Raw genomic sequence first — 13,756 nt, 5'->3', positions numbered from 1 at the left:
CACCCGGAGGGACTACCAGGAAGACGCCGTCTCCCCCAGCCACCTTCAGACAGGGGTCCACAGGACAGCCAGTGCGGTGCTGCCCCTTCCTGGGGTTAGGCTCTGAGCGTCCAGCCCCACGGGCTAAGCAGGGACACACGGATTTCTATTAAAACACACTGCCACCCCTTTTATCAGTCTGGGGGTCTTTACCCAAAGGAGGGACATGGGGACGGATTTCCTCAGCTAAAGCAGAGGTGGGAGCACCGGGGAGCCTTCCCTTCTGGGCCTCAAGGGCAGGGGTGGTGTTTTCCAGGGTCGGGGTTTGGGGAGCCCAGAGCAGGGAGCCCAGTGGGCCTGTCTCCAGGAGATGTAGCCTCTAGAGGGCCGCAGTGGGGGGCCCGAGCCCCAGCCCTCGCAGACCCTCCAGCTGGTTCTAGGGTAACCAGGGTGATTGCCGCCAACTCCGGAACTGCCCAGCCCTCCCCCCGGCCCCCCACTTCCTCTCACCTCCACCCCCTGAAGAGGACAGGCACGTTATTGCCCCATATTCCAGGCAGGGAAACTGAGGCTCGGAGAGGTTGGGTCACGTGCCCGAACCCATGGGGCAGGCACAGGCCTCAGGCTCAGCCCGGTCTAGTCTGGGATGCATCTTGGGGAAGCCCTACCGCCGGAGCTCTCAGCCAAGGGTCTCCGGAGGGTCCGCACAGCGTGAGCCGGGGCTCCGGGGAGACGACCCTGAGACAGCCGCCCTTGCACCTGGGGCGCCGCGGCGAGAAGAGCCCCCGGAATGTGCGCACGCATGAGTGTCCAGCCACAGGCAGGCCCGGCCCTGACCCCGTCAGTTCCTGAAGCTACAGGGATGCGCGCCGGCAGGTTTCTATGTGTGAGCGGTGGGCGAGTCCCGAAGCCAGGAGGCGACAGCGGAGGGGGCAGGGCGGGGACAGGCGAGGCTCAGGAACTCTTGTGTTTATTCTGACTTTGAGAAATAGATACACTGAACTGGAAGAACCATGACTTTCAATTTCGTCAGAAGTAGAATTAAAACAAAGACGAGTCGTCGACAGCAGCTGGGAGAAGCAAGGCACCACCGCAGACACGATCCTGGGGTCCCATCTCAGGAAGCCTGGGGCCTGCCCGTCCTGTCCTGCCCCAGGGCCCCCAACCCCTGCCTCCTGCAGGGCACACAGCGTGGTCCCACCACCCGCTCCCAGGGCCCAGCTGTCCCTAAGACCCCAGACACGGACACCTAGAGGTGCCAGGTTCCGCCGGCCTGAGACAGGTCTGTGACAACGGCCATCCAGCTGTGCAGGTGACACTTATAGGTGAGTGTGGGCGCACGTCCCTGCCAGCCTGAGACCCAAACCTGCAGTGGACCCTCAGGTTCCAGGAGCCCACAGCCTGGCGCTGCCCCTCCTTCCCAGAGCCTGGCTGCCCGACCCACTAGTCACCTCCACCCAGACCCAGACCCATGGCCTCTGGAGACCCTGAGCCCCCCATTTGGGAGACCAAACCTCCAGCAGCACAAGGCACGGACGCGGGGAGTGTGGGGAGCAGCAGGAGGGTCAGCCCGGGGGAAGGGTTGCCCCAGTCCTGGACAGGACTCAGAGGGCTGCGTGCAGGTGCAGAAGCCGGGGAGCCCTGGGAGGAGGGGATCCATAGCCAAGCAACCCCCCAATTAGTGAGGTCACTGAGCTCTGGGGTTCCAGGTCCCCCCAATTCCTCTTCCTGTCTCTGTGTGGACGGAGTCGTGTCCTCTAGGGGCCTCGGTGCTTTGGACGCCATCGGATGGGAAGGGAGACTGTCCACTGGGCGCCCAGGGCACGGTGGGGGGGTGGTCCCGGTGGGGGAAGGTACTGAGGAGCTGCTGGTCCTCTCCCGCCCTGATCTCTGCACACGCCTTCTGGTGCACACAGATGCACACGCTCATACTCACACTTGTGCAGGCACACATTCCCGCTCACGTTCACACACTCACACCCTCGTATTCCCACGCACAATCACACCCACAGACTGGTGCATCTGTGCTCACACACAACACACTCAGGTGTGCGGCCAACACATGCCCCAGCTCACACACCTTCCCCACGCAGACTTACATGCATGTGAACATACCAGCACTCACATGCACCTTCAGACACCCACAGTGGCACCTGCTCCATCCCCCCGTCCCCAGGAGGTGGGGCGCCCCCCAGCCCATGTCCCCACCTCCCCACACTGTGTGACAAACATGGGGGTCCAGGGCCTCTCCAGGCAGGGCCACACAGGGCTCCCCCAGCCAGTCCTCGGGCACCAGGCGCAGGCTCCCCACTCTGACACCATGGCTGCTTGCCAGGACGTCCACAGAGCCACCACCGGATGGCGGGCAACACCACTGCACCTGTGCTTTTGTTCCTGAGACCGGACTGGCTACCGGGGGCCGCGGAGCAGGAGCACAGGGAACTCAGCCCTGCAGCGGGGTGGGCAAAGCGCAGGGCTGGAAGCAGGAACACACGGCCGGGGAGCTCCTTCCTGCCGTTGGCCCCCCCGCTCCCAGGTCCCACACACGGCTCAGGAGCAAGAAAGAGTGATGGGTGGTCAGCATGGGTCGGGGTCACTCTGGGGACACTGGCTGCTGCCACAGGGTTGGCACAAAATGACACCTGGGCAAGCAGGTGGAGATGCCATGCGGCTGAGGCGCGACCCGCAAGAGGGCCAGAGGCGCCCGAGAGGGTGGACACGCCCCGCCCAGGCTCGCCAGGCCAGTGCCCCCGAGACAGGCGTGCTGCACGTGCGTGGGGCCCAGACGACACCCCAGGGCCTCTGCGTGTCCCTGTCTGAGGGCTGGCGCCCGCCCCCATCCACAAGCACACTCGCGCTGGGAATGGGGTGCTTGGGCGAGCGCAGTCACTCACGGTGCACAGTGCCGGGGGAAGACATGCAAGGCGAGGGATAGGTGGGGCTGGGCCGAGTCCCCAGCCGCTGCCCTGGGTCGGGCCGTGAGCCCGGGCAGGGGTGGAGGGCGTCGGGGGGCTGGCTCCCCTGCCCACCCCTAGATGACGGCACTCTTCTCCTCCTGAAAGGAGGCGCGGGGGGTCGGCCTGGCCAGGAGCAGCTCCTTCTCATGCACCAGGCTGTCCAGCAGGTCCTCCTGGCGGTAGTTGTGGTAGACTTTCAGGAACGCCAGGATGGTGACGGCCAGCCAGGCCAGCCACGAGGCCCAGAGGCCGAACTACAGAGAGGGAGGGCAGGGGCAGGGTCAGGAGGCCAGCCAGACCCACCCTCCACGGCCGGTGCCCCCCCACCTGCCCCAGAGCAAGGTGGGACCCAAGGGGTTGCGGCACCTCCTGGCTCACCCACCCACCCCCACCCTCTGAACCCCAGGTGGTACAACGGATCCGGGGACTCTGGCCACCCAGGCCCCCAGGCAGCCAGGCCGGCCCCGCTCCGCGGAGAGCCCCTCCGTAACGCCTCCTTCTCCAGCTGCTGGAACAAATCGACCTTTAGCTGTGGTTCCCAAACAGCAGAAGGAGAAACCATCTCATCAGAACCAGGCCCGAGCCGCAGCACCCAGACTCTCACTGGGGGTTACCTGTCACCAGACCCGGCTCTCGCCTTTCTAATCTAATTGGCGCAAATTAGGGCTAAAGCATTTGCCGCTGAGCTGTAGTGTGGGTGTCTCTGGCGGTCTCTGCGCACGTCAGCAGAGACCCTCCAGACGCACTGGACGCCCAGCCCCTGGAGGGCGCCTCTCCTTGGGAAGGGTCCTCAGAGCAGCCCCTGGCCAGCGTGAGCCCTGAGACGCAGACCTGGGGTCCAGAAGTGGACCTGGGTGCCAGCAAGCGCTGCTCAGAGCTGGAAAGAACCAGCCCCACCGGGCACCCCTGGGCACCCCTCGCCAATAGCATCTGCCTGAACACAGATGCAAGTTTTGAGAAAAAGCCCCTACTGACCACTAGCAAATCCTGACACGCCAGCATCCTCGCTAAAGGACTCCCTTGAAACGCACCTGCAGGGCAGGGAACAAAGCTCACACAAGGGCAGGGCTGGGAGAGGGCTGTCCCCCCACAGCAATCAGGGGTGGGCTCCTCCAAATTCACAGGCTAGATCCCCCCACACCCTTCCTCGGACACCACATCGGCTTCCCCTGGCCAGGGAATAGCCATGAGGCCCCAGCATTTGTCCGAGCGTGCCCACTTGGCGCCAGGACCAGAACCCAAGGTCCCGGCCCTGGCACTGCAGACCCAGGATGGGACGCCTAGTTTCCTTCCCACTCTCTCAGCCCCTGGACCTCACGTCTGCACTTAGCTCACCTGTCCCCTCCTCCCAGGATCCCCCATGCCTCACCCCTCTCCACCTCCAGCTGCAAGAGCCCCCCTCAGCCCCGGAAATCCAGGAATACCGCTCCCTCGGCTATGTCTCCTCGGCCTGGCGCCATCCTCAGCCTCCCCTGGAGGAGGGCATTGGGAGTCAGGCAGTGCACGCAGTGAGGCTCAACAGTGAACGGACGCCTCCCCAACAATGCATGCCTCCCGGCCTGCCTGGCAGCCCCTCCCACCAGGCCAGCCCCGCCTACCTGGGCGATGGCAAACTGGTCGTAGAAGGCAGAGTTGTCCGCGCTCAGCTCCAGATTGATTTCCTGGAGCTCCTCACAGCTGAAACAGCAAGACATGGGGTGGCAGGTGACGCTGGACATCGGGCACAGGGAGCGGCACGCAGCACCCCTAAACGGTGAGGCAGCTATCCTGACCCCAAAGACCTCATCCCTGACCCCTTCCAACCAAAAGCTTCTGCTCTCGCTCCTCCCCATCCTTAAGGCTGTCTCTTCCAAACCCCCAGGAGAAAGCCAGCTCGGTTCTCCGCAGCCCACCTCCGAAGGCGGCACAGGGTGGGATCTGCGGGGCCTGGCTGTGTGGTCCTATCTGGTCTCCAGGACCCTGAGCACACTGGGCCTCTGTGCCCCAGCTTGGACCTACCCCCGGGGGTGCAGGGGCCTTACTCTCATGTGAAGAGGGCACCCACATCAAGGGGACAGGTCCAGGGAAGGTGCTGGCCAGGTGTGCACAGGTGGGAGCCCCGGGCAGGTTGAGCAAAACCTCGTGCTCAGAATAGGATTCATGCCCCAGGACGTCACTGGGGGCAGCAGGGAGGGGCAGGGCTCAGGCCCACCTGTGGGGCACAGTGCCCTTCTCCGTGATGGCGTCACACCACATGCTGAAGCCCACACTCACGATGGTGCTGGCGATGAAGACGAGGAAGACCACAGACGCGCTGACCAGGAGGTTCAGGAAGGCGTAGAGGAAGGAGCTTCAGCAAAGGACAGGAGAGGAAGGTCACCGTGCGCCAGTGCCAGGAGACAGCTGGGGGCTGGGCCCAGCTGGGGCGAGGGGGCCATGCAGGGCCACCAGGGGACACTTGCCTCTCCCTCACTGTCCCCCACCACAAAGTCCCATCCCAGCCTCCCAACAGCCTGGAGTGGAAGCGCTTGCCAGTACAGCCTTCCAGAAGAGGCAGAGCCAAGATCCAAACCCAGGAGTGCTCGCTCGCAGCCCATTAGGACCAGCACCCTCTCCAAGCCACTCCCCTGCTCAGCGGCCCCGAGGCCCTGTGCCCACATGGTCATCCACACTGGCGGCCTGGACCTGAGGTGTGACGGAAGCCTGAAAGGCCCAGCTGTGACCGGGGAGGGGGTGGGGAGCATAGGAGGCAGGGCCACACCGACATGGCCCCCCTAGGGGCTCTTCCATCCTCTGCCTGAGGTACTGTCCCAAGGGGACCACAGCAGTGACCCCTCTCCCGGGCTCCTGGCCAAGCTCAGCCAGTGCGGACCTGGCAGGGGACCGGGGGTGGTGGGAGCTCATCTCCAGGGGGCTGCTAGGGGACGTCCCCGGTGGGCTGTCCCTCTACCAAAGGTCAGTGCCCCCTCCAGGCGGCCACCAACCCTCCCCTCCATGGTCCCCATGGCCAGAGGGGGTGACTGGGCCACTGCGGCGCCTACGCCTGGCCCACATTCTCGTCTCTGCCAACCGCCCCCCTCAGGCTAGCCACGCTTGGGTGAACCACCCATTTCTGGTGGGGACCCCGACGGCCAACTCTGAACAACGCAATCTGGTGGGTCCTGGGTGCTCTGAATACGGTGTCAGGGCCTATGGTCATAAAGAGGGGTACATGATGGCCCACCCCAAGTCCCGGCTTGTCACCAGGCAGAGCAGAGTGTCAAATCTGGCCCACCTCGGGCCAATTGCATGACCTTCAGCAAGTTACTCTCCGGGCCTCAATTTCTACCTCTGTAAATCGGGTAGCCAGAGCCCCCACCTGGTCACTGTGGAAACTGAGGGAGCTTCTGTGGGCAAGGGATAGAGAGTGACAACCGCAGGGTGTTGCTCCAAAGCACGTGCTCCCTCCCCAGACCTCTGACCTGCTGCCCGGAGCTGCGTGCGTGGGGCTGGGCCGTAGCCACAGGGGATGGAAGCGTGGGGGCATGGTCAGCAGCCAGATCCCTGGAGATGGTGGCTGGGGGCCAGCCATGCCCCCTGTGGTCAGTGTGGGCCCCGGCAGGGCTCAGGGAATCCACTCCCAGAGCTAATGCTCTAAGGAAAGCAGAGGTTCCTCAGAACCTACACCCTGACTTTGGATGGCCTGCCACTCCAGCCGAGGAGAACACGGTGGTCCCAGGGGGAGCAAAGAAGCTGCCTGTCCTCAGTACAGAAGGCCAAACCCCCAGATGTCAGTTTCCTAGGTGCCCTCCACCTGCCAACAGCCTTCTGCCATCCCACCAGGTGCCCTGCCCAGCAGGTGCCCAGCATCCTGGATGAGAGGCCGCTGCCCCCAGGAGGCCCTCCTAGCCAGAGGAAGAATGGCCAGGGTGCAGAGAACATGCTGGCCAGGCCACCACCTGACCTCAAATCCTGCTCCCTGTCATGGGAGGGGGAAGTAGGCCCCACGGTCTGTGCCAAATTCTAGAGATGCACACCAGCAGCTCGCTGTTCCCTGTGTGGCCAGACACCCCTCCGGGAGCCCCCAGCACAGCCTGAGACACACACCCCCACTCCCATCGGAGACCTGCCCACCACCCCCTTCAGCGGGGTTCCAACACAGCCTCCCAGAGCCAGAAACCCAGACTGTCTGCAGATTTCAGCCACATCCCTATTATACAGGTAAGACTTGGGGTTCTCCGATGACAGGAACATGGCATCCCCATCCCATGAGACAGGGAAGGGGGTGCTGCAGTCATCCCCCCAAGAGCCTCCTGCCATGTCCATTTCTGGTCTGTTTCTATGGAGCCTGCCTGGGCTTCCCAGAGCTTTGAAGAACTGGGTGTGTCCAGAGCCTACCTGGGCCCGGCCCCACAGATTTCACAATGTGACCCAGCTCCCCGCTCCCCAAGAACCCACAGGGGAGCAGCCAAACCACCAGGAGGGCCGGCACGTCCTGGGTTAACTTCATCTTTCTCACTGCCTCTCAGGGTGCCGGCCTGCATGTGCTGTCTCCATGGTGACTGGATCCCGGGAAGCCCTGGAGCGTTTGTGGGCTGGGGGACATGTGTGGGCCAGCAGATGGCTGGTTTTGACCCGGTGTGCTCCCAGCCGTCAACCACAGACTGCTGCCGCCTGCACACCTCGAGGGCTCAGCACACTCAGACAAAGCTGCCCCAGACCACCAGGCCTGCGACCCACCCTCAGGTCACCCATGCGCCCCCAGCCGGAAGCACCCCGGGAAGCCACGGGTGCCACTGAGTCATGCACCCGTTCCTCTCACCCTGTCCGCTCCTGGACACAAACTGTCTGGGTCCCCATATGCCCAGGGACACACCCTACATGAGGAGGGAGCTGGCGCCAGGGACAAGGTCTGACCCAGGCTCTGGGGTCCCAGCTGTGAGCCCGCCCCACAGACCAATGTGTAGGGTTCTACCCTCGCTCTCGGTGGGGCTCCTGGCTGGTCTCTGCAGCCGGACTCAGGAGAATTAGCGGGTAGGGCCCTCTAGGACTACGAGCTGGACAGCGGCACTGAGGTCCCTGATGGGCTAGATACCTGAGGGCCCTTGCCATCCCATGAGCTCGCTCTAATGGCCCTTCTGAGCCTCCTGTCCGTCCCAAGTCCCCACTGACCCAACACTTGTCTGCCTGCTTTAGGAGGCCTGCCCAGCAGCTGAGCTGGGATTGGCTTCTCTGGGTTCCCATCTTGCCTGTGGCTACAGGAGGCAGGCCCAACCTTTCTGGGGGCCCAGGACTTGCCGACACAGGCAGCCTGCAGAGTTGACCCCTCGGCCAGACTGTGGACCTGCAGACCTCCATGCTGGGGAGGGGTGGGGGGCCCGGGGAGGGTAGCTGTGGGGCAGCCGACCTCACACGCAGGCATGTTTCTGTCTTCATTCAACAAACACTAATTTGTGACTCGCAAGCTCAGCCCTAAGCAGAGAGAAATGAGGTGCACGCCTGCCTTGGGCTCATCCAGCCCAGGGCCCCCCCAGATGGAGGGCCAGCCCTGGATGTCCAGGGGAGCTCTGGCTCAGTCTTGCCAGAAAACCGGGATGAAGGATCGGCACCTCGACAGAGAGCATGGTTGGCTGGCTGCCACATGCCCCTTGTCCCTGTAAGACAGCTGGCCTCCAGGAGCTCGGGGTCTAGCTGGTGGGGACCTGGAAGGTAGGGCCCGGCCTCTGTGGCTCAGTGGTGCAAGATTCTGGAGCCCAAAGGGACCCCCAGAGACTGTGAGCAGGGCGGGGAGAGCTAAGGGCCCAGAGCCTTCAAGAAAGGGAGTCCTGGTCATTTCCCACAAATCGGGCCTCAAAGCTGGAGAGCAAAGTAACGGTGGTCTCTCTCCTCTCATCTCACAGTTGTAAAATGGGGTCTCTTGAGGCCACTGGTCTTACAGGGACAAGGGGGGCTGGTGGGCATCAGCTGATGGCCCAAGCACAGCCCCTGCACGGGCTGTGCCCACTGCTCTCAGCTTCCCAGATGGAAGGGACCCCAGCTACTCTCTCCTACTGCTGTCTGTCCTCTTCCTCAGACCCTGTCTCATATCAAAGTTGCTTCCCCGCCCCGATCTGCACAGAGACACTGACTAGGGTAACACCCAGGCGTGACAACGTGCAGGCAGATGGCATCTCAAATGCCTCCTGGGGACACCAGCCACCGTTGTGGAAGAAGGAGGCCTGTGGCAGGGCAGGGTGGCCCCCTGACCGGCCCAGGCTCACCCTAGGCTAAGCCCCAGCCCCACAGCACCTGGAGGCCCCCCAGGCTGACAAGTGGCTTCCTGCAGACCCTCAATCCAGAACCTTCGTGTAGTGTGCTGAACTGTGACCCTAACAACGTGTGTCCAGTACTCCAGTACCAGTGTGTGTGACTTTAACTGGGGGTGGGGTCTTTGCAGGTGCCATTCAGCTAACGATCTCGGGATGAGGTCGTCCTGGATTTAGGCTGGGCCTTAAGTCCAACGGTGGGTGTCTTTATAAGAAGACGGGAAGAAACGGAGAGAGGAGAGGCCCTGTGAAGACAGAGACTGTGATTGGACACACAAAGCCCAAGCCAGGGAATGTTCAGGGTTGCAGGCAGCCACCAGAAGCGAGCTTAGAAAGGATTCTCCCTCCTGAGGGAACCCACCCTGCCAGCACCTTGACCCCCGGCCTCTGGCCTCCAGGGCTGCAGCAGAATAAATTGTTGGTGGTGCGTTGTGAGGGCTGCCCCGAAACTCACACATGTGGGTTGCTGGACTTTGCCCCTCTGGGTGTCTTGGCCCCCACGCTGGGCTGTTCCAGGCCTCTTCACCCACCACTCTTGAGAATCCTCTCCAGCCCCTCTGTCCGTGCCCAAGCCAAGCGGAGAGCCCTCAACAGTGCCCACCTGACCGTCTGTCCCACTGAGACCCTCAGAGCCGTAGCTTGTCTCTCGTGTCCCCAAGAACTGCCAAGGAGGGCTGGATGTGGCCAGGGTGGGGCGGGGTTTGGGAGTCCGGGTTTCCTCTGCAGATGTGAGGTCCATGAGGGGCAAGGCTGGGTGTGGCTGGGTCCCCAGGGGGTCCCAGCGGTGGAGGCACAAGGGAGGCTATGGGCTGAGGGGCCCACATCCCTCCCTCACAACATGGTGCCAGGGTGGGGAAAGGTGAAGAAGGACATGGAGACCAGGAGGCGGGAAGGCCTCGTGGTCACGCTGCTCCCTGTTGAGTCCCCAGGCAAGCCTATGGGCCTAGAGATGTGCCCTCTGGCCTTCATCTCACCGTCATCCTTCTTACCCAGAGGAAGGGTGTGGGGATGAGGAGAGGACTCCCCAGTTTGCTTCGTCAGCCGGCCGCCTGGCCTGATCCCTCGCCTGCACCTGGAGGAGCCGCAGGGCCGCGCGTGGAGCTGTCCACAGCCCGGAGGCCTGGGCTGAGCCCGCAAGCCAGGGAGGGCCCAGGGCCCCTCAGAGATGACAATGCAACATTTGCCTCCCAGGGCCGGACTGGTTAATGCCCAAAGCGGGGGGGGGGGGGGGGGGGCACGTTTAATGGGGAAGGTACTGGCCTTGTACGCAGCGCGGGGGCCCCTCATGGTCCCCGGGTTCCGCGCAGACAAAGGCAGTTGGCACGGAGGCCGTGAGCGCCCAGGGTTGATTTTCGGGGGCGTCCGAGCGCGCCCGCCGCTCTGCGCTCGGAAGGGGCGCGGCGCCCGGCCCGCGGGCTGCGTCTACGGGGCAGGGCGGCCGCCGGGCCCCCACTTACCCCTCGTGTCCCTTGCAGAGGAAGAAGAGCGTGCGCCAGGCGTGCGCGGCGGCGAGCAGCAGCGAGAGGAGGCCGGCGAGCAGGCTGAAGCGGCAGGCGGCCGGCGGGCCCCACTCCTGCACCGTGAAGCGCTCGCGCTCCTGCACCGTCAGGTTGGCGCTCAGCCACATGCCCTCGGCGAAGAGCAGGCAGCGGCCGCGGAAGTCGTGGCCGTTCTCGGACAGCGGCACCACCACCACGAAGCTGAAGAGGAAGGCCAGGAAGTAGCAGGCGCACTGCGCGAAGAGGAAGTGGTTGAGCGCCATGGCCGGCCGGGGCGCGCCGGGGAAGCGGCCGGCGGAGGCCGCGGGGCCGCGGAGGAGGCGCGGGGCGCGGGGTGCGGGCGCGGGCCGGGCCGGGGCCGCGCGGGAGGCTGCGCAGTGGCGGCGCCGGCGGGTCCTGCGCGCCCCGCCCGGGACGCGTGCGCAGCGGCCGAGCGCGGGCGGCGCCTGCGGTCAGCACCGCGGACAGCTCCCGGGTGCCGGGCCGGGCCGCGGGGGGCCGCGCGGCGTGTGCGCGGGGGGCAGGGACGCGCCCCGGGGGACGCGGAATGGGAAGGCCCCCGGGCAGGGCGGTGTGGCGAGGTGGGCGCGTGAGAGCGACTCTGCCGTTCGCGGCACCGGGGGCGACCCGCGCGGCTTTACGGGGCGGTCTCGGTCCCAGCCCCCCATGCCCCGGAAGGAAAGGAGACTGAGAGGTCCCGGGGCGACGTGTGCGGGAGGCCCAGAGTGCTGGGCGGGAGTGAGGTTGCAGGCCGGGCCGCAGGGACTCTTCCGCGGGGCTCTGGGGTGCGCGGCGTAGGGGAGAAAGGACGGAGAGTGGGGGCGTCTGGGTGCGTGGGAACCCGCGGGGTCGCGGCGGAGGGAAGGGGTGCGCGCAGGGAGGAGGCAGCGGTCTGCGAGCTCCGTGCGCTTCTCTCCAGCGCCGCTGGCTCAGAGGGCACATCCGTTACCGGCCTGACGCGAGTAGGGCCCTGAGTTGGTATTTGTAAGATAAATAATGGATGCCCCGAGCACCTCATTAAGACAGCCTTCGCTGAGACGGAATCTGCCGATGCATTAATTAATAGAATTAATGCCTTGCCTGGTTCCCTTAAAGACTAAGTCACGTTTAGTCCAATTCCCAGCGAGGAGGCTCTAGCACCGCTCCTTCTAGAAGAAATTGCCCCCTGGTTTCAAAGTACATCAGCATTTCTGTTGCAAGCACTGAAAGACCTTTTTGTTTTATTGCCAAAGTAATATATGCTTTTTCTTAAGTCAAGCAGTACAGATACAAATTAAGTGAACAGATAACGTGTCCTCCGCATTCCCCACACTACCCTGCCACCCTACCAGGGGTAACCACGTTTCTAGACCTCGTGCTAAGCGCCTCAACACACTCACACAACGGACACAAAGGCTCGCTCCGCAGGCTGATCCTCGTATCAACAGCACATAATGGGGTCACTCCCTGCCTGCACACTCAGATCTATTTTATTCTTCTTAATAACTGCATAAGCTTCATAATAACCACGGGGCCGCGTTCGCTTAACTCCTCCTCTTTGGTTAATTCTTCAATATTCGCGATTTCAGATACCGTGGCGTGAACATCCTTATGTCTGTCTGCTTGCCCACTTGCGCGGTGCTTCTTAGGAAGGAAATTCTTAGAAGAGGAATTTCTACATCCCAGGTTTATACACACGTGAAGCGTTGACAGAAGTCGCCAAACTGGTGTCTAACTGTGTTGCACAAACTCACTCCCATATCCGTGTCACAGACACCGTCTCCTAAACTGAGACAGGTCCGTTTTACAGTTCTGTCAGTCCTGCATGGAAAACAATATCTCATTGATCGTAAGCTTGGATTCTCCTTACCACCCCGAGTTCGAACGTCCTTTCCTGTGCTTGACAACACGTGCCGAGTCTCTGTGACTTGCATCACAGCTTGTCATCACTTCAAAGCATACGCTGAAGACCACCCACAGGTCTGGGACAGCAGCCCTTTTCTCAGATAGTTCACTTGGAGTTTCTGCTACTACTGAGGACCCCAATCCAACCAAAGGAAGCCCACGTAGGCTTCAGCATCCACACCCCTCCACACATCTTGGGCAAGAGTGGGCATCCCATCCATCCGTGATCCAGGGGACTGACAAGTTAGAACACGTCTGGAGGTGTTAACTTCAGGGTTTGGTCAAAACTACAGACACCATGTCAGTGAAGAAGGAAGTGACCAACAGGAAAACTACAGGATAAGCCGGAAAGATTATTAAATTTCTCCCATCTTAAAAGGCACAAGACCCTGGCATTTTTAAAGATGAGTTCTATTTAACCTTCATAAGTCAGAGAATTCCTTTGTTACTGAAATAACTCTGATCTATTAAAAAAATACTAAAACTCTAAAATTCATTTTTTAAAAGTCAGCATCACATTAATGCTAATACCTCATTAGAAGAATGAGGCAAAGAAAGTAGGAAGGAATTTTTAAATACTGACATGTGGAATACAACTCCATGTAAAGGATAATCAAAAACATGAACTGGGGGCACCTGGGTGGCTCAGGGGATTAAAGCCTCTGCCTTCGGCTCAGGTCATGGTCTCAGGGTCCTGGGATCGAGTCCCGCATTGGGCTCTCTGCTCCTCGGAGAGCCGGCTTCCTCCTCTCTCTCTCTCTCTCTCTCTCTCTCTGCCTCTCTGCCTACTTGTGATCTCTGTCTATCAAATTAAAAAAAAAAAAAAACATGAACTGATAGCATTTGTTACAAAACCAAGAACAGCTAAGCTTTATGAAACTGGTCAACAATTTATTACACCAGCAGATAAAGAAGAAAAACCCAGTGTTTTTGTCAAGAGATACCCAAAAGGCATTTCATACAACTGAATGGCCATGCATTTAAAAAAAAAAATGTGTAAGACCAGAAGAAATTTATGTAGATATGATTAAAAAAAAAACACCTCAAAAATCTGCACGTATTCAAATCAGGTAAAGAGATGAAAATTCTCAGCATTACAGCTATTACTGACGGTTAGTTTGACAATTCCAACCGATGAACCAAGTCAAGAAATTGAAATATACAGTAGAATTTG

The 13,756-nt window shown here is 61.4% G+C and overlaps 1 protein-coding gene across 1 annotated transcript; it reads right to left on the bottom strand.

Annotated features, from left to right (window-relative positions):
• Positions 1 to 2,984: 2,984 nt before the first annotated feature.
• TMEM179 (transmembrane protein 179) lies at positions 2,985 to 11,049 on the bottom strand. Its single transcript, XM_032839552.1, has 4 exons — positions 10,657 to 11,049; positions 5,128 to 5,265; positions 4,535 to 4,613; positions 2,985 to 3,190 (listed from the first exon to the last, which is right to left on the bottom strand). The coding sequence occupies exons 1-4, from the start codon at positions 10,959 to 10,961 to the stop codon at positions 3,011 to 3,013; spliced, it is 702 nt and encodes a 233-aa protein (XP_032695443.1). The 5' UTR covers positions 10,962 to 11,049; the 3' UTR covers positions 2,985 to 3,010.
• Between the last annotated feature and the right edge of the window lie 2,707 nt (positions 11,050 to 13,756).

This window comes from Lontra canadensis, unplaced genomic scaffold (assembly GCF_010015895.1).
Source record: "Lontra canadensis isolate GAN:19392208 unplaced genomic scaffold, GSC_riverotter_1.0 scaffold108, whole genome shotgun sequence".
Taxonomy (NCBI): Eukaryota; Metazoa; Chordata; class Mammalia; order Carnivora; family Mustelidae; genus Lontra; species Lontra canadensis.
The sequence above is the reverse complement of the archived record's forward strand: the minus strand, read 5'-3'. Positions and strand labels throughout refer to the sequence as shown.